The 21,147-nt window shown below is 40.1% G+C and overlaps 1 protein-coding gene across 2 annotated transcripts; it reads left to right on the top strand.

Moving 5' to 3' along the window:
* The first annotated feature begins 549 nt into the window (after positions 1-549).
* On the top strand, positions 550-20,200 carry septin6 (septin 6). Of its 2 annotated transcripts, none has more exons than XM_054792563.1 (10): positions 550-701; positions 2,834-2,948; positions 7,220-7,415; positions 7,485-7,671; positions 9,266-9,427; positions 12,427-12,523; positions 13,028-13,196; positions 13,271-13,403; positions 16,087-16,280; positions 17,164-20,200. In XM_054792563.1, the coding sequence occupies exons 1-10, from the start codon at positions 672-674 to the stop codon at positions 17,177-17,179; spliced, it is 1,299 nt and encodes a 432-aa protein (XP_054648538.1). In that variant the 5' UTR covers positions 550-671; the 3' UTR covers positions 17,180-20,200. The 2 variants fall into 2 exon arrangements, with proteins under 2 accessions (XP_054648538.1, XP_054648539.1); XM_054792564.1 differs by having other exon boundaries at positions 19,266-20,190.
* Positions 20,201-21,147: the final 947 nt, after the last annotated feature.

Below are 21,147 nucleotides of genomic sequence, written 5' to 3'. Positions count from 1 at the left end.
AATAAAGTTCTATTCTATTCTACCTTGTTGTATTTGTATGGACGAAGCCATTAGGACAGCTCATAGGGGAGTTCGGTAGGGCTCGTGAAAACAGCTATTTATTAATTATTAATTATCGAATTAAATAATAAAATACATTTAATATTTTGAAAATATAATACATTGTAAGTTAAATAGAATGTCTACAATCTGTCGAAGAGTGGTACATTCCAAAGGAGTCGATAGTTGATCGCCATCAAAAAGGCTAATATTGCATTAACAATAACTTGTCAATACCTGTATTTTTGTCATGTCACAATTTAAAATCTGTTTTTTAAAATATATTATTCCAAACAATTATTAGATATTTAGATGCGCTGTACTACAGTGCTATCAGTGTGGACGAAGCCATTAGGGCACCTCATAGGGGAGTTCATTCTATACGATCGCTCAAAAACAGCTAATGTTGGGAATCTGTAAACTTACTGTATATTGGATGTACTGTATTATTTATCGCTTATTAGGTTCTCGAAGAGTAGAGTATACTGTTGAACCTTTTTATCTTAAATAAAATTTATACAATCGATGGTACATTCCGAGGGAGGTGTTTGGTTCTATGTTCTTTCAGCGGCTCTACGAGAGTTGCGTCCCCGGTTATACTCGGCGAGCTGCTCGGCTAACGGCTACCATCAATGGCGTCCACGGAGATAGCGAGGCAAGCGGTGAGTAGCCTGGCTAATTAATTAATTAATTAACGATATTATACCTCTTATCTCTTCTAAAAATTACATTGCTGCACTAGAAACATTTTTTTAATCGTTGTTTGGTTTTCTTGTAACCTCCCGCCTTTGTGATTATCGCCCTTTTTTGATATCCCAAAATGTCGGTTAGCATTAGTAGTATATTGTTTTTTAAAAATATTATACTAATTTAGAATGAATGGAGCCATCATTACAAGTAATGCTTCGTGAAATGTATGAATACTGTAATTTGCCACTATTGTTAGCTACCACGTATAATGCTTTGTGTAAGGTCATTTTAATCAATGCTGTGTTATCTTACGTTTAAAACAACTAGCTATTATTAAAAAAAAACCGAGGTCATTCATTCTGTTACGTCTCCTTTTCAGCACTGCTACGATCAGATGCTCATTTCCGTTATGTTATCTCATGCAATTTAACTTTCAGTCGGGCGTTGTCGTTCGTGTGTAGCAAAAACAAAAAAAAAAATCTTGCTTGGTGTTTAACCCTGCACTTTGCAAATGTCTTGATATTACTGCGCCTATTTTAGTCTGGCTGGTTTAGAAAAAAAATGTGTGCACACAATGTGCCTAAAATAGCACCTTTTTTTGTGCAGTTTTTGACATCCCATTCTGCAGCTTGGTCTGTGTGGAACTTGGCTGTGGTTGTCCTGAAAAGCAGGAAGGGTTTCAGGAATGTTGCACTTTAAAGCAAAAGATTGTTTGCCCAGAGACTTACGTCTTCTTTTTTTTCAAATCCAGATTCAACTATCTAAATATGCTATAAACTGTCTCCGATTACCATCTTTGTCCTCCTTTTGGTTGGAATGTTTTTCCATCTCATAGCTGTGTGACACTTGTGTAACGTTAGGACGGGTAACGGCCACTTGCATCGCCATATAATCAAAATTCTTTGCTAATGTTGGCTGCCATGCAAACCATCACCGGCAGCAGCAGCAGCAGCAGCAGCAGCCACACGCCTACTCACTTTCACTGTGATTTTACACTTAAGGAGAGATGTACCACTTTGGTCCAGAGAGAGGCTGCATACTGTGTAATCACTGATAGCATTTATCTATCAGCTTCATTATGTCTGTCTCTTTTGAGGCACTTCCATAGACAAAACCAGGTACTGGAAGTTCTAAGCATGCTGAGTTGATACCATTGAATAAGCAAATTCATCATTACCACATCATTGTAACTTTTGCTTTTAAAAAAGACAACAAAAGACACACATGTTAACCGTAGCTTATTATACTCCATAGTCTCCACTTCAGGGGCTCGTTCTGTTGCTGCCCTCAGTCTCCTGTTGGATAAAACCTGTCTCCTTCTCCATTGTTGTTGTTTGTTAGCGTGATGCGTTCAATGCTTTGTGGTTTTCACTATTTTTAAGTGGAAGACGGTCTCGCAAGCAGAGGTGATTAGATGCGAGACGGTTTTGAGGGTCACTGTCATGGATGAATGCTACTGCATCCTGAGATGTCTCTAATATTTGAACTGTCCCATGCAGGTCCCAAAATATTAGAATCCTCTGTAACACGTATACATGACTTAATATGATGGTGTGCAGTTCTACACCACTGCTTCAACTAAAAACACACAATTCAATTGTCAAAGGTGTGCATCATTATCTTTATACAGGCAGAATTTTACTATTGACACTTTACAGCAAGCGTACCTAAAGTGTACATTATTTAAAAGTAAGTAGCAATCAGAAATAAATACACAATGTTGCTCTGTGGTTTCCTAATGTAAGAAGAAAGTCAAACGTCCAGGAAACAGGAAGTCAGCATGTCTCAGCTGAAATGTGTAACAAGGGAAACAACTGCAAAAAAACAAACTTAGTCAAAGGTCCTCTATATGACAGGAGCGTTCTGCTGTTTTTAAGGCACTGTGAAAATCACCTGTACAACAGGAGCACTCTTTATTTTAGTTATTTTTTTAAATTTGATTTATTTTTTCTAAAGATGTACTGCAAACACGTGAGTCAAAGACCTTCTATCAGTGTTTCCTAACCTTTATTGAACCAAGGCACATACCAAGCTGTATTTGGTCCACGGGCCTCCTGTTGACTAGCCCTGCTGGAGTGTAATAATTGTTTTTTGTTGTGTTCAGGGAGAAGGTGCCCGTGCCGTACCTCTCGCCGGCCATGTTGGCTTTGACAGCATGCCTGACCAGCTGGTCAACAAATCTGTCAATCACGGATTTTGCTTCAACATCCTCTGCGTCGGTGAGTACACAGTTACATGCGGCAACATCTTTTATTGCCTCAGTGAAACTCGGCGTAACGTCATAAGACTGGTAATTGAGCAGCGTAGAGATGTTCTTCCTGTGGTAATGTTGTGTGTTGAACCGGCAGTCATATGCTGACCTTCTTGTAAAACGTTACGCCCCTTTTAGTCAATTGGATGACTGTCCGCTGCGCAGGAGTCAAACAACAGTGGATGTTTTGTGTGTGTCTTGCACACGTGTTCCTGAACGCATCATAAATGTCCTCTTTCTGAGCCTTTTAAAATGTTGTTTTTCTGTTTATTGTTGAGCACAATTTTCTGCTCACTCTTACTGTTATTTGTTTTGGCAAGTTGTGTCTATTAGGAGGCAATCACTGTACAATTTTATGAAATCCAATGGAAAAAAATCTGCCTTAACAAGCACAATGATTAGTTTTGATTGACACCGTCTGTAACAATATGATTATTATTATTAGGCTTATCTTTTGTACTGTATTAACTCAATTTAACGATGATACCATGTTACCATAGATACCATAGATACCAGCTCTGCATTGGATTTCATTAGACTGAGAAGCTGATGTTATAGCCAATAGGAGACACTGGGCAAATGATCAGGAAGACATTTCTTGCATCTTGTGGCTAAACCGCTGTTCCAGAGTCTCACTGCACATACATGTAAAATTACTTCACCCAGGTGGTGATGTAACATTGCACTGATGTAAAGCTATTGTGCTTTGATTGGCCTTAATTCAAGATTGCAAAGATTCACTCTACAAAAAAATGGGCTGACATAGATGGCTGAGTCGGGGCCGTGAAGAATTAAAAATAGAAGTTCTTACAGAGGGAGCTGGCTAACTGAGTCATCTGACTGCCTGGAAGATAAATGAACGTCAGAGTACATCAGCAAACAAGCCGCTCTCTCTTTCTATTCGCTTCAATGTATATTTTTTGTTTGACCCGTCCTCCATATTACTGCCTTTGCATTCCATTTCGATCATTATTCAGTGAATCTTACAAGAGTAGGAAAGCTTTTTGGATGCATTTAAGCAGGCTAAAAGACTGAGGTGACAACGACTGGCCTCCACTTGTAACAAATAAGGAACCTGACAAAAAATCCCAACATGCACAAGCACAGATTCCCATTCTTTGTACATGCTTGAATTTTGACCTTATAATTAATGTGTTATTAAATAGTAACAAATAACAAAAATACCTCCAAAATTCAATGCACCTAAAAAGTGGAAAACTGCATTTTTTTTTAAAGAATTTCCCCCCCCCATCATTCACAATCCCTACAGGTATGTGAGACATGAACACATATGTCTTTCTATTTTCTGTGCATTCGAAAGGTATAAAAACAGATAAAGAGACAGCTCATTACTGCATGTATAGCACATACTTATTCCTCCTATAAAATCGTCTGGAAAACGTGTCCAAAAAGTGCCAGCAACGCTCCATTTGCAGATATGTGATGTGTATATTAACCAAGCTACAGCGACATTGTTAATATTATTATTAAGATTGTTACGCGATCGAACTACATTACTGGCGCATTTAAACGGCATACCACACCAAGTAGCTACTAGCCGGCTAGCGACGAGCTTCACAACAGATTTGCCCGCAGCACGTCAGCGTTGTACTCACAACGCCTCAGACCACTACAGTACATATTTGAGATGCCACCAGTGCTGTTGTGTTTTCATTTTTGAGTTTGTTAAAGGGGACCTATTATACTAATTTTCGGGCCTTTGTATTAAGTTCTGGACTCCTGTAGAGCAGCTACACACGATAACCCGAACAGAAAGCTTTCTAGATCTTCCAGACTCTGCGCCTCTTCCTGCAGTGTTTCCTTGGGTTTCCTGCTTCCCGCCCAAACGGTCTGTGTACTTAACTCCACCCCCGGCCCTCCTCCAGATACGCCACTCCACTGTGATTGGTCACACTCCCAAGAGCTCCCAAGGACTTCCGGACAGCTGCCGAACCCCTCTTTCTAATTTTGCCAGTTCAGGAGTTGATAGTAAACACCTATTTATCTTTTAAAAATGTCCGCTTTTAACATTCAGCCATATGTTTTTTTTGTCCGATTACACAGTTAGGACACTGATAAATTGTTACTTACAGCTTGCTCTTCTGACTCTTCAACACCACCAAGTAACGTTGGAAAGGCGTCGGACTTGAGCAGCAGTTTGGCGGCTAGTCCAGCTTGTATTGGCCCATGTTCACAAAACAGTCCCGTGTGAAGTGCCGTTGACAGATGAGCATATTTTTCTCTTGCTGGCCAGGAATCAGCAACCACTTCTGCCTGATGCTTGCCTCTTGAGGAAAGCTAAACAAAATCAGCTTTCCCTCACACCCAAACAAACATTTCCTGGGAGCCATTGCACAAAGTGCTAACACAGTGAAATCTTTGACAACAAAGCGAAGCAAGGTGGGGGGAGGGCAGGAAGTCTGGGTTGCGTTGTGACGTCAGTGGAACTCGGAGTTTTAAAAAAAACTATAAAACACGGCTTGCAGAGCCATCCAAAACTGCTTTTAGGGCTCACTTCCAAATGCGCAAACCTCATTATCTGATGTGCTGGCATCGTTTAACACGAGAATACAACATTGTCACAAAATTTATAGGTCAGAAAAAAGGAAAAGTATAATAGGTCCCCTTTAAGTTAACGCTAGGTGGAGGTGTTCGTTGCTGCTATGTGAAATAAATGCGCCAAAAGAGAAAAGAGAACTTCCGGTAATTAACAAAATACGCAAAATACTGTTAAGTATTAAATGTTATCATGAATGTACCTGTTACTACATGGTCACAGCATGTATATAAAACCATAAAACGTTGTTGAAGGTGTTTTAATAGCGGTTTTTGTAGGTGGCGTAGGTGGAGCCCATTACGTACAGTAAATGAGACAGAAGTTAAAACACTGTAATAAGCTCTCTAAAACATGCGTGATAAGAACTATAGTGTTCTCCTTGACGGGCTCTGAGCGGGAGTTCCATCCCGATGTACGTGTTACCACACGCACGGGTTCCGCAAATTTTTGGCCGTGGCCAGCACGTAGAGGAAGGAGGGTATCAGAGGGGTTGCACGTGTGTCGTACTCGGGGAGCAAGCGATTTGTGACACACATTTGCTTGCCGCTCGCCCTCCGTTGGTAGCTTTTAAGGGCGACTCTTGCGAGCTAGGTGTGCTACATGTAAGGCTGTCGTATGTTTCACTCGCTGGGGACGTACTGTGTGTGAGCATCGTACAAGGATCGTGAAGCCCACTCACTTCGATGGCAAGATGGGCGTACTGGCTTCCTACGGCACCTACGGCTATAGTGACCTGGAGAACCAGCGTGTACAGCGGGAAGAGCCGCCCGCCGTGACCGGGCAGGGCGCATTAATGTCAGATACGCTATGTGAGCAGCCGCCGTGCGTCCACGGAGGTCGAGTGTATAGCGGGAGGAGTCGCCCGCTGTGGGAGGAGCCGGGTACTCGGGCAGGGAAAAGCACAGAGAGACATAGAGAAACGGAGCGACAGAATCTCCGCACAGCAAAAAAAGTTAATATATCGGTTACATATTCACTGATATTAATGGGTGATATGCCATAATCGGCTCGCCGATAAATCGGTCAGGCTCCGGTGGAGACAGGTACGTTCGCTGATATTCTTCTAGCTACATTTGCTGATATTCTTTTGGCGTGGTTGTATATTAAAGCAAACAGAGCTCTGGTATCGGAATTGTATCGGTATCAGCAGATATCAAAATTCAGGTATCAGGATTGGTTCGGAAGTGAAAGATGTGGATCGGTGCATCCCTAAAGATAACTCAAGGTTTGGGTTACACCTAAAATGTTTTTGATAGGGAAAATTAACTGTTATTTAGTCGATTTATTGCTATTTTGGAGGAATTATTTATTTGTAATGGGATGGGGGAATTTCTCTGAATGTTCTGAACTCTAATTTCCATACCTGAGTTATGGAAGGACATACAGTAAGTCTACTTCCCATACCCCGTGTCATGTTGTCTTTCTTTAGACCAAATAAGGAATAATGGAATCAACAGCACCTCTGCTCATTGTAATAAGTTTTGCACTATATTTTGCTTCTATTGCCTCACAACCCAATAATGAGCAATTCACTGCACACAGTCACTGTCATTCTTATTGTGCCCATCACATAGACATGTCAACACCAAATTGTACGCCATCATAGATGTCCAACTACCACCTGCATATGCCTGAACTGTATCCTCAAAAATCATGAAACCTCTCATTATCTTGTTGTCTAGGTGAGACGGGTCTGGGCAAGTCCACTCTGATGGACACATTGTTCAACACCAAGTTTGAGGGCGATCCCACACAGCACAACCAGCCTGGAGTGACGCTCAAGTCCAACACCTACGAGCTGCAGGAGAGCAACGTGCGCCTCAAGCTCACCGTCGTTAACACCGTGGGCTTCGGGGACCAGATTAATAAGGAAGACAGGTACGTTACCACATGTTAACAGGGTTAACAGAATCCTCCGTTATACGTTTTCTTGTGTGTCTTCGACAGTTACAAGTCCATTGTAGAGTTCATCGATGCCCAGTTTGAAGTGTATCTTCAAGAGGAGCTGAAGATCAAGCGAACACTACACAGTTACCATGACACCCGCATCCACGCATGTCTCTACTTCATTGCTCCCACGGGACACTCGCTCAAATCCCTTGACTTGGTGACCATGAAGAAGCTTGACAGCAAGGTGAGTTCCATGCTGTCATATAGGGTATGTTTGGTGGCATGTGTAGTAGTAGAATGTGCTTCATTGACAGTTGATCAATTCCACTTAGTGTGTTGTGCCTTGAGCCAGGATTGGAAGCCGCATAAGGAATGTCAGCAGATCGATCTGATTGGATGCATTATACCGGTGCCGTGACATCAATGACACATCATTGCTTTTTTACCCACGATCTCACCTCTGTATAGCTTGCTGTAAAAGCCCAGTATTTCGAAATCGACAAATGCATAGGCAAAGGTCAGACCCATTCCAAATCATCATTTTGTATTTTGCATTTGAATCCAAATTGAAAACTATGACTTTACTGTTAATCACAATTAAAAATGAAAATGGCTGGATTGCTGTGGCACAGTGGTTCCCAAACTTTTTACATTTGTGTAACCCTTCACATTTGATCTGAAGCCATGTACTCCCTACTCCTGCACACTTTAAAAAAATACACCGTTTTATCTTAATTAACTTGACATATTGAACACAATTAATTGCTTAATTCATTTTTTATTAATTCCGGGTCAAATTTTGTATTTTGCATGGTTGCATTTTGCTAAAGTTTCACATGAGCACTGACAGATAAGTAATCATCCTACATATCTTGTCTTCTAGTCTGATGTTGGCATCCTTCCGTTTGAATGGGTGAATTTGAGTATCAATTTTTTTGTCCACTCACGATGGCTATGGTTTAAATCTACATTTTCATTTAACACCATCATGATAAAGCAGTATCTGATGTACAAAAATACACACAACTATAAAGGTAAAGCCTCATTTAGGGGGAATCGCCACTCACAGTTTTCACCACTGCGCTGTGCAGGGATTGGAACACCAATGTAAATGAAATCTTCAAGATTAAACACTCTTAATGTACACAATAATCATCAGGCTTACTAATTTCTTCATATGATGCACACAAAGCAATTACCAACTTCGTGCTGTGTTTCCTTTCTGCTCTGTTGTCCTTGAGGCGTTCAGACGCACTCGTAATTGTGAGTGCGTTGACTCTAATTGTTTTTCATTTTTATTCACGTACACCCCATTACAATTGGTGTACCCACTTTGGGAACGTAGGTTGTGGCACATTATGGCCTCTTCCATTCCACTTATGGGTCACAAGCCTTTAGAAGCGTCTCATGTGACATTGCTGCTCATCAGCTGACTGCTTTTATGCAAGATGTGCTTGCCAGGGGCTTATTTGCATGGACTCTCCGAGTGTTTGCCAGAGCAGCTGTGCCCACGGCGACTTGATCTGACGATGTAGAGGCAGCCTTCACATTGGACCAAGGGATGCATTCATATTCAGTAGTCTGCTGCTGCATCTTAAGATGACTATAGCATCATTTACATGCAGTGTGTAATAGTGTATAGTTCTCACAATAGCAGCAAATCATAGGAAGTGGTTGTAGAGGACAAGTAGCTGTCACTATTGAAAATTCTGAACAAAGGCAACTCTTTATTTAAAACCCTATTAAGTCTGTCAATTCTTAGCCGCCCCTCTAAAGACTGTCGTCTCTAATAATGATGTCATCTCACAGTAGCACCATCTCGTTGTCTGAACCCGTAGGTAAACATTATCCCAATTGTTGCCAAGTCGGACGCCATCTCCAAGAGCGAGCTGACCAAGTTCAAGATCAAAATCACCAGCGAGCTTGTCAGCAACGGTGTCCAGATCTACCAGTTCCCCACCGACGACGAGTCTGTTGCCGAGATCAACTCCACCATGAACGTAAGGCGCACACAGTGACACTAGACGTAATGTAGAATGTGGACAGGCGACGTCTGTGAGGTTTCATGCAGTTTAGTCGCTGCAGACAATCAACCAGCACAGCCTGCAGCAAGCTGACAGTCTCTCAACACACGAGCCAAAAACACTTCAAGCAACATCTGCCTTGTCTCTCTGTGTTCATTCATTGTGTGTCTGCAAAAAAACGGACCACATGCGTTTCTTGGAACTCAAGTTCTTGCTCTTAGGTTGTGTCTATGCAAAGGTATGTAAAAAAAAAAAAAAAAAAAAAGTTTTCTTATGGTAAACACATTGTTTTAGTCAATGAAAACAAATTTTGGGGAAAGATTTTCTAAAACTCTTTTCAATGTTTGAGTGAAGACTGAGACAACCAGTATTTACTTACAGTGTTGCCATTTACTTACATGAGTTAATTTTTATAGGTATTGTTAAATTTAAGTAGAATATCCAAACGTTACATTTCTCCTATTACATGATAAACTTCCTTTGATGAGTTAAATTGTCATTATATTTAAGAGCTATGGCGCCGACTGTATTGGCATGCACCTTTGTGATGCCCCCAATTGCTTGTCTGTCCCCTAAAGTTGTGTACCAACTTATTCCTTATTTATAAAAGGAACATTTTTGTAGTTACAGCATAGAAAAGTTGTTTAAGGCCTTCTAAATATGGGTTTTAATATCATGAGAGCTCTTTTGTATATACACTGCTCAAAAAAATTAAAGGAACACTTCGAAAACACATCAGATCTAAACTGGGGGAAAATGATCTTGAATATCTTTCCTGATAATAAGTGGGTGATGTATTAGTAACAAAATGATGCCACATAATTTGATAGAAATGGAAATGATCACCCTATAGAGGGAGGAAATCAAAGACACCCCAAAAATGAAAGTGAAAAAATGATGCAGCACACTGGTCCATTTAGCTAAAATGTCATTGTAGCAACTCAAAATGATTCTCAGTAGTTTGTGTGGCCCCCACGTGCTTGTACGCATGCCTGACAACGTCGGGGCATGCTCCTAATGAGACTACGGATGGTGTCCTGGGAGATCTCCTCCCAGATCTGGACCAGGGCATCAATGAGCTCCTGGACAGTCTGAGGAGCAACCTGGCGGCGCCGGATGGACCTAAACATAATGTCCCAGAGGTGTTCTATTGGGTTTAGGTCAGGTGAAAGTGGGGGCCAGTCAATGGTATCAATTCCTTCATCATCCAGGAACTACCTGCATACACTAGCCACATGAGGTCGGGCATTGTCGTGGACCAGGAGGAACCCAGGTCCCACTGCACCAGCATAGGTTCTGACAATGGGTCCAAGGATTTCATCCCGATACCTAATAGCAGTCAGGGTGCCGTTATCTAACCTGTAGAGGTCTGTATGTCCTTCCAGGGATATGCCTCCCCAGACCATCACTGACCCACCACCAAACCGGTCATGCTGAATGATGTTGCAGGCGGCATAACGTTCTCCACGGCATCTCCAGACCTTTTCACGTCTGTCGCATGTGCTCAGGTTGAACTTGCTCTCATCAGTGAAGAGCACAGGACACCAGTGGTTTAGTTGCCAATTCTGGTGGTCTATGGCAAATGCCAGTCGAGCTCTACAGTGCTGGGCAGTGACCACAGGGCCCACTACAGGACGTCGGGCCCTAAGGCCACCCTCATGGAGCCTGTTTCTGATTGTTTGGTCAGAAACATTCACACCAGTGGCCTGCTGGAGGTCATTTTGTAGGGCTCTGGCAGTGCTCATCCTGTTCCTCCTTGCACAAAGGAGCAGATACCGATCCTGCTGAGGGTTGACGGACCTTCTACGGCCCTGTCCAGCTCTCCTGGAGTAACTACCTGTCTCCTGGAATCTCTTCCATGTGCCCAGGTACCGCAGTGATGCCCTGGTCCAGATCTAGGAGGAGATCCCCCAGGACACCATCCGTAGTCTCATTAGGAGCATGCCCCGACGTTGTCAGGCATGCGTACAAGCACGTGGGGGCCACACAAACTACTGAGAATCATTTTGAGTTGCTACAATGACATTTTAGCCAAATGGACCAGTGTGCTGCATCATTTTTTCACTTTCATTTTTGGGGTGTCTTTGATTTCCTCCCTCTATAGGGTGATCATTTTCATTTCTATCAAATTATGTGGCATCATTTTGTTACTAATACATCACCCACTTATTATCAGGAAAGATATTCAAGATCATTTTCCCCCAGTTTAGATCTGATGTGTTTTCGAAGTGTTCCTTTACTTTTTTTGAGCAGTGTATAAATAAATAACACCCCTATAGTCACCTTTACACTTAAATTACCCAATATAGTAGACATAAGAGTAAATAAGCCATTTAAGACAAAAATGAGACAAAAATGAGACTTATGCTTATGTGTGTTGTGATAAATATGTGCTTAGGGGAGCAAAGTGAGTGGCGGACAGGAAATGACGTTGGGGCATCACAGTTGAGTTTCAACTTGCCGTGGGTTATGGCCGCAACAGTAGCTCGTGTTTTTATTCGGGATTTTTTTTTTAGGGATTATTGTGCCTGATAATTCAAATCTGCAATAAAATCCTGTCGTTCAAGTCTGGTAATTGTGTGTCTCACCGAACATTACAGTGACATTACTGACACCTAGTGACTAGTGTAAAATACTTGGACAATGCCTTCAAATGCATCTTTTGAAGCCTTATATATGTATTTTAGTTAATTTACCCATTTTTTGGTTTGAAAATGCTCAGTTTAGGCAAAAAATACGTAATTTTGGAAAACCGTGACATAGTGTAGCTGTAATATTTGAACCGCAAAATCCCAAGGGGCGACTGTACACCCTGTGAAACTGTTTTCACAGGGCGTACATGTGCATGCCCTCTGACCACTAATACTGAAATGAAATGTTTATATAGTCAGCTTTGTTTTGGATATTTTAGTGGGCTGTTGACATCAGGAAGCTGGCATTGGACCAACACACTCACGTCTCAATCTGCTCCACAGAGCCACTTGCCGTTTGCAGTGGTGGGCAGCACGGAGGAGGTGAAGATTGGGAACAAGATGGCGAAGGCCCGCCAGTATCCCTGGGGCACAGTGCAGGGTAAGACAGTTTCACTTCCTGTGCTGCCGGAAATAAGAGCGAGTCGCTTTTCCGCCTGCAGCCATCTTGTCCATACAGTACAACCTCATTCAGCATGTTGGGCTGTAGAGCATGTCACTAATGGACTTTCAATTGATTTCTAATTGACTTCAGCAATCCATAACAATGTGGTTCAAGTAGCCAGCAGCCACACTAGTGTATCCGTTCGAAGCAAAGGTCAAGTTTTAACACCGATTCTTAGCCGCTCCATCTTTAAATGTATTTGTAAATAAAGCTCCAGGCTAAGTAATGCTGAAAAGTAGTGTAAAAACCTTCTTTAAAGCTGTAAGTCAACACATAAATTCCCTATTTATTTTTGTACACAACAGTGTCATAACATGTAAAGAGTGCTATAGCTAGGGGGGCTGTGGTGTCAAACGTGATGTATAGAGCACACTGAACATGAACTAATCAGAGCTGTATGAACTGGGTATGTATTTCTTTATGTTCCTGTTGTGCGCACAGTGGAAAATGAGAATCACTGTGACTTTATCAAACTGCGAGAGATGCTGATCCGAGTGAACATGGAGGACCTGAGAGAGCAGACGCACACGCGCCACTATGAGCTGTACCGCCGCTGCAAGCTGGAGGAGATGGGCTTCAAGGACACGGACCCCGACAGCAAGCCTTTCAGGTAGCAGATGCAGGACTGCTTTCTTGTCTTATTTTGATGCTTTACCACATAAACTCTCCTTTTCACTGCTCTAGCTTACAGGAAACCTATGAAGCCAAGAGAAACGAGTTCATGGGTGAGCTGCAGAAGAAGGAAGAAGAAATGCGGCAAATGTTCGTTCAAAGAGTCAAAGAGAAGGAGGCGGAGTTGAAAGAAGCAGAGAAAGAGGTTTGTGTCATTGTGGTCCTATTCCATCTTGGAAATGCACATACAGTCGTCCCTCCCCCTTATCGCCGTTAACTGGTTCCAGACCCAACCATGATAAGTGAATTTCTGTGAAATAGGATTCTTTATTTATAAAAGGAATATTTTCCTAGTTATAGTATAGAAAACCTATTTACAACCTTCTAAATGTGTTTTTAACACTATTAGAGCCCCTCTAGGCATGTACTAACAACCCTATAATCACCTTTACACTCTTTTTTTAGCTTCCAGTACTTGCGGTGGCTAATGTAATGTAGCGTGTAGAGTCACACAGAGTCTGATGCGCTTATAAAGTTTTATTGCCAACATTAATGCCAATAAGAGTGCTCAATTCCTCCACAGAACACAGTTCAGCTCACACACACTCCCACTATAGCAACACTTCCTCCTTATCCACCAACATTAACAGCGAGGTGCGTTCACGAACATCAGAAGTTTGAACTTCAACATTACAACACCGTAGGTCGTTACAGTAAACTTACTGACACCTAGTGACCAGTGCAAAATACTACATATGAATGTGTCATTTGGTGCGTTTTCAGAATGTCTTATATTCGTATTTTAGCTCATTTAGTCGTTTTTGTGCTTAAATGCTTGATTTAGGTAAAAAGTACGTAAATAAACTATTATTTTTGACTAATAATAGGGTGTATTCAACCACAGCTATGATTTATTAATATATTTAGAAAAACTGTGATAGAGGGAAGCTGAGAAATTTGAAGCACGATGTGGCGAGGAACAAACGTACTGTAATATATTTACAATGCATACATCGTAAGTAGGGGTGTAACGATTCGATTCATCATGATTTGTGGTTGCCGATACGATTCAAGCATGACATTGGTTCATTTTGAACAGTACGATTCAGTAACTTTAAATCAATTTAGTCACGTTTTTAGCCAAAAAATTCAACCAGTGTGACTGAAATAAATACCTGGCTACTGGACAGTGCAGGTGAAGTTTCCGAGATTCATGTTTTTTTGTAAGGGAATCGGGTATAAATTACGAATGGATGTAAATGGCAATTAATGGCAAATGCATTCACATTTTATTTGAATAAAGTGCAACCAACACTTCAGGTTGAATTAACAGGAGGTTAACCTTTTCTGCTCTCATTTTCAATATTCAATACATTTTCAGTAAAAGTACAGTAAGTGCAACCAACATTTCAACAGTAGGTTTACCAGCTACTTCTGCGTTTGTTTTATAACATAAAAGTAATACAATATTGACATCAAAATAAAGTGCAGTCAACATCTCTTCAGGTTGAATTAACAGTAGGTTTACCTGCTACTTGCTACTCTAAGAGGTGCTTGGACAGTCAGCGTTGTGTGAAATCCCATGTCGCCTCAGTAGGTGGTTAGAGAGATTTGTTGTGTTGCCGTGGTATTTTGCTTGACCTTTACATCTCCTACAAACGACGAACGACTTATATAGTACACCTGCCTTTTTGCAAAAGCCAAAGTGTTTCCACACAGTGGACTGCAATGGTGGCTTAATTATTTCTCGCTCGCCAGCTTGTCCTCTGCCACCCGCCATGCTACGTTCGGTTGTCTGCTGGCGCATGGCGATGGTGTCACAGACAGGCAGGCGGAATTGAGTACATAAAGTTAAACGTCTATCATTAAAAGTGCTAAAAAACACACCCATATAAAGCCTGCCGTGCTTAAATAAAATGCTTTATTTCCTAGTCTCAATACAATCGACTGATTACCTTTTAAATGATGTTAGATCGATATGTCATCCGGAATGGCAACTTGCCGAACACAGATCAATGTAGTTGAATCATAGGAATATAAATTGATACATCGATGTAGTAGATGAATTGTTACACTCATAATTGTAAGTACTGCATATACTGTAGATATAGTTGTTGGGTGTATAGTCGACAAAAGCAAAAAAACACCAAAGTTTCTAATTAGCCCAGGGTCAATTAACAGGCAGCCTCATGATGTATTTTTTTGATTAATGCCACAAAATGGCAGTAGCATGTGATGTATCTTGAGTGGTCAGCATCCAGCACCTGGATCTGCCGCTGCATGCACTTTAAAATGTTACTACTCAGCTGCCATGTGTGCACTTGCCATACTGATGTTTACAATGAACTCATCTGCCGTATTAATGCTGGCTGAGCAGGGGTCCTTACCACTATTGCAGCAGTGGTTCTGTTGCTGCTGTGTTGTGGAGTATACAAGTACTTGTTCATAAATGACCATGTCATCAAAGAGAGCTATGTTTTTCTTTCCACTTTCTCTTGCACTCCAAATACTATTACGTTTTCAAATTTTGTAAATGATAGCCTCTCTCCAATTATTGTTTGCTTCCAATTAACTCCCCGTTCTCTGTGGCGTTTAAGTCCATCCATCCATTTTCTATTCCGCTTATCCTCATTAGGGTCGCGGAGGTATGCTGGAGCCTATCTCAGCAGACTTTGGGTGAGAGATGGGGTACACCCTGGACTGGTCGCCAGCCAATCACAGGGCGTCATATATACAAACAATTGTTCATTCTCAACCAAGTCTTCCCAATCTCCTAACTCTGTGTGCCGTTGAAGTAAATAAATGCCCCGGCTATAATTAGACCAATTTACAGTCTTTTTTTTTTTTTTTTTTTACGTCCATTTCTCACAAATGTCTCCCCCACGCAGCTGCACGAGAAGTTTGACCGCCTGAAGAAGCTGCACCAGGACGAGAAAAAGAAACTGGAGGAGAAGAAGAAGTCTCTGGACGATGAGCTCAACACGTTCAAACAGAAAAAGACGGCAGCCGAGCTCTTGCTGAATCAGGCCCAGCAGGCAGGGGGGGGCTCCACCACACTCAAGAGGGACAAAGAGAAGAAGAAGTAAGTATTGTACATCCTAAAGATATCTAATAGAGTTGTGGTGAAGTTCTTTCACACCATACTCACTCAAACATGCATTTTTGTGCCTTTCGGCAAAGTAATAAGTGTAGAATTGTCCAAAAGCGTCCATACTATTGAGCTTTTTTGGTCTCTGCTCATTAACAAGAGGCCTGGCCTATTTCCCTTATTTTCCTATGGGGAAAAACGGTCACTGTGTTTGATTTTAGAGGTTGCCTTGCATATAAAGTTTGGGTTCTGGTTCCAGACTTCTTGTAGGACACAGTTTTAGTATACTTGTGTGGAGCTGTGAGTGCATGTATCACCTACTGTACATTGCATCCATCACATTTCCTAGTTAACTGCTCCTACACTTTCTGCATGCTGCATGAGGCACTTGTTCTGGTAAGATCTGACCAATAATCTAATCATGAATGTCAAATTGACAAAACATCCCTCCAGTAGTCATGAGTTCAAGGCTGTCAAACAAATCCTTATCACCCGTATGCCATCTCTCTTTTAAAGCAACCGGTTTATGATGTCGTCTTCTCATTTGAATGCCTGCGCAAGCTGTCCTCCTCAAATCCACAACAGTCTCTTTTTTTTGTTGATGAGCGTCTTTCACACAAAGAGCCTTTCAAGGCTGAAAGGGTCACTCCAGAACAAAGAGCAGCCTCAGGGCCGTCAGTAGGGACGATTTATGGACCAACACGCATACAAAAGCCAGAGATAGACAGATGTTATGTCCACTGTGACAGCAGACGTCTGAGGGGAGGGAGCTGCCTTAAATCTCCTTTGAATACTATCTAATCACTAATGATGATAATAATTGTGTAGCTATGTTCTGTCCAACCAAGCAATAATGGCCCTTCTCTCTTATTTCCAGAGAAGGATTCCTGTAGAAAAGCGACCCCTTGTGGCCACGTTGCTGTGAATGATCATCCCTTACTATTTCCCCTACACCCAGTTCCCAAAATGTGCAAGCGTTTTCTCAGCTGGACTTTTTTTTTTTTTTTAAACATATATATGCTGGATGATGCTTTGTCTAACACCCACATGGTTTTCTGGACAGGCCTGTATTTTTGTTTCTTTTACACGCAAAAAATACATTCCATGCTTTTTTCCTATGTAGTGACTCTCCTGCATGGTGTTTAGAGTGTGCTTTATTTTATTCCATATTAACACACAACAACATGACTACTGTTGTGATGGGCAGAAATCTACCGCAGCTAAAGCGAAACACGCGTCACACGCTGGGGATGTGAAAAGGAGGATAAACGCGGTCAAGATCACAAATAAATTAGTTTTTTTAAAGGTAGCTTGTGGATTGTAAAGTAATATTTTGGTGTGGTGAGTCTGTAGCAGTGGGGAAGTGTTACTCCCAATTATATTTAATGGTTATGGTAGAAAGAATATGTACTGTACTGTAAATGCATCACAATTGTTTTGTCTTTTGAAGTATTGGGGCAACGCTGAAAAGCAAAAGTTATATTAGGAAAATATGTATTTTTTTTTTTTTTTTACTTAACAGGAATTTAGTTTATCTTAGAGTAATTGTTGACATTACAACTTTATTCTTACAAAATCAGACTTTTTTTCTTGTAAAATTACAACTTTTTGTCTCTGATAACTTTATACTCTTAGAATTATTACTTTTTTTCTCGAAAAAATTACAACTTCATTCTATTATGGTAATGGTTATATTTTATTTGAACATGCACACAAGTTCCAGAGCAATACATCACAAAATACAATCCAGTTATTATTATTAAAATAAAACCTTTTCTCGTCTTTTGTTTTTTTCCACTCTTGCAAAATATGACAGTTTTGTTAAATGTTGACTTTTTTCTCATAATATTTAGACTCTACTGTCATATTATTACAATTTCTTCTCGCACAGTTATGACTTTATTCTTATACATTTTTATTCTGCTAAACTATTTTCTTTTTACAATCAGATTGTCTTGTATTATTGCGCCGTCATTCTCCTCATATTTCCACGTTTACAACTCTTCTTTGTAATATTATGACTTTATATCTTCACAATTCCAGTTATTTTCCTCGTAATAGTGCAAATTTATTCTTAGAAAATTACAACTTTTTTTCTCATACCATTCAGATATTTTCATATCATTAGGACTTTTTGTCACTCGCAAAATAACAGAATTCATCTCATAGAATTAGGACATATCTCCTCGTAATGTTACAATTTTCTTTTCGGTGTAGCCTCAAAAGGGCTTTCTTATGAGGGGCATTTACATTACAGTGCTCTGAGCTAAACGTCAACTCGGAGAAAACTAGCTATAAACATTTGAAAAAGTACAAAAATATCCTCACCAATGCAAACTTTTATACTTTTTTAAATGTCCTATTTCATGTCCCAATCAGCTGACAGTTTGGCTTAGCCATTATCTCTTTACTGCTTCTTCCCATACCTCATGTTTTTTTATACTATTTTTTTGTATTAGTGAGTCACATTTGCACTTTTTTTTTTAATAAATGGAAAAAAAGAAACACACAAATGTTATGTTATGTATGTATGTTTGGTTTTGTTTCTATGAGTTTATGATGGCACATTAGTTTGTACCTGTTGTTTTTTTTTTAAGGAAAAAGATTTACTCAAATGGTAAATAAAAGCTTTTTTTTTAATTTTTTTATTATTTTTTTTTTTACATTTTACATACATTTTCTGGCGTTTTTCCAGCAGAGGTGCTTTGTGGTTGGTGGTTTTACTGGTTTGTGTGTATTTCCTTTGCAGTTCTCCCTGGCTCTGCCAGTAAGGGACCGTCCTCAAATTCCGGCACCCTCCTGCGTCCCGTTTTAAAATTCCCCCTTTTTGCTTCCTCTTCTGTTGCTGTCTCTAACGCATTGTCCACTTTGATGTAGTGTTGGAGGCAATCACATGCATTCTAACCACACTTTTCTCCTCCTTACGCCACATTTGTGCTCCTCTAACAGCGACACCTCTTTTGTCTCTTCTCTCTTTAGCTTCTTTTAATGTGTCTTGACCATCTGAAGAGGGGGGATGGCAGCTTCAGCAAACAACTTGGCATCCTTTATCTCTTCTTTTTTTTTTCCCCCCCTCCGCTGTGTATTTTCTTCTGCTCTCCCATCGCATCATCTCCTTTTGTTAAACATGAGCTTAAATATGGACTCGCATGGTGTCTCCAGTCTTAATCTAATAAAAACGGGGACCCCTGGAAAATCATCACAGGTTTGCACATTAAATTTTAATTACCAGAGAGCAACTTTACAAAAAAAGGACAGGTGTACACTGTGTAATAATAGTCACACAATTGAAGCAGTCATGACTATGCCAAAGCAATACATTACAAATAATAGTAATAGCACTTGATTTAATGGTGCCCATATTTACAGTACATACCATGGAGGTGTCCTGTTTCCGTTAACACGTCGTGCTTTAATATTCCACCAGCCTATTCTATATTCAGCATGCTTCTTTTTATTTCCATAATGCTGTGATCTAGACCTTTTATCTGCTTGTTTTTCCATGCCCTTAAATAACCTGCGGTCTCTTCAAGCTGTTTCTCCCCAAATTGTGAATTATGAAAATCATACATTTGTTCCAGCACCCTTATTTTGCCAAATATTAGTATAAGTTAGAGTTGAGGTGAACCCCAGATAGGAGTATTTAAAAAAAAAACAATAAAACATCAAAAAAAGAAGCATACCCATGCATTTATATAATTTATAAGGATATATTTTGTGTATTGAAGTGCATTGAAGACTTGTTGTTTGTTACCTATGCTCAAGTAAGATTTCAGTGTCCAGAAGCATTTTTCTAGTGTCCGTCATTGTCAGAAAACCCTCCCACACAACAAATGATTCAATATCTCGCTTAAGTTGACTCCCATTCATGTACATTTTCAATTAAAAAAAATCTATGATTCAAACATATTCATCTTTTGTCCTTTTGTTTACAACATGTGGTGTAGTCTGATCATTATTAGTAACCCTTGAGGCACAATGGGGAACCAAATATGTACATCCTGCTAAATTGATTGTTTTTATTCCCAATATATTGGTCAGTTTTAATTCAAATTGTAATACGCTTGGCCAGGATTTGTGTTTTATTATTATTTTTAAAATGTCCTGATACCCACTGCACACTCTTGACCGTCAGTTTAGTCTTATTGACTCTCACTATGACCATGTATTTTTATATACTTTTAAAAAGTATATGTATTTGGAATAAATTCTCATTAATGATACTGCAGCCAAATCAAGGTTGTTATTAATAACCTCAAAAAATATATATATAATATATGTTTTTTGGTTTTCCCAATTGGGAAAAAAAAATCATATGACATTAAGGGGCATGAAAACAAATATTTTAAAAAGAAAAAATTACATATTTATGCTTTGGTGTATATATATATATATACTAAATTTGTACAGAATAGGGAAGTTGCATGTATGCCTCCACTGTTGACCCTCAGGATCGATTTAGTCTCATTGACTGATCTCTAATCCGCATTGCATATTGTGTATTTTTTTTTTTTTACTGAAAACGTGATATTTATCAAATTTAGGATATTTAGGGCATACAACATAAAAATATAAAACCTTACATGGTATTTGGCCTGAAGTTGTTAAAGATTTGATAAATATATTATATATTACATATTTATTACACTTTGATGATAGGGACCATTTTGGGACTTAACGGTAAAAAGTGTAACTTCATTTTTAATAAGGGGCTTCTTGTTGACGGAAATAAATTAAAACAAAAATAAGGAAAGGACTGTTTACCGTCGTTGTTGAACTGTAATTTGAAGTCATTTCAGGAATACATTTTGAAAATAAATTTCACCCTACTGTCAGGCGCTTGTCAGCACAGCCGCTGCCG

The sequence above is a fragment of the Dunckerocampus dactyliophorus genome, chromosome 11 (genome assembly GCF_027744805.1).
Source record: "Dunckerocampus dactyliophorus isolate RoL2022-P2 chromosome 11, RoL_Ddac_1.1, whole genome shotgun sequence".
Classification (NCBI taxonomy): domain Eukaryota; kingdom Metazoa; phylum Chordata; class Actinopteri; order Syngnathiformes; family Syngnathidae; genus Dunckerocampus; species Dunckerocampus dactyliophorus.
This window is presented reverse-complemented; position numbering and strand designations above follow the sequence as displayed.

Coding starts and splice junctions, on each gene's coding strand:
- septin6 (XM_054792563.1), top strand. CDS start 672: ATGGCGTCCACGGAGATAGCGAGGCAAGCG. Junction 702..2,833: donor CGGAGATAGCGAGGCAAGCG/GTGAGTAGCCTG, acceptor TGTTGTGTTCAG/GGAGAAGGTGCCCGTGCCGT. Junction 13,197..13,270: donor CCCGACAGCAAGCCTTTCAG/GTAGCAGATGCA, acceptor TCACTGCTCTAG/CTTACAGGAAACCTATGAAG.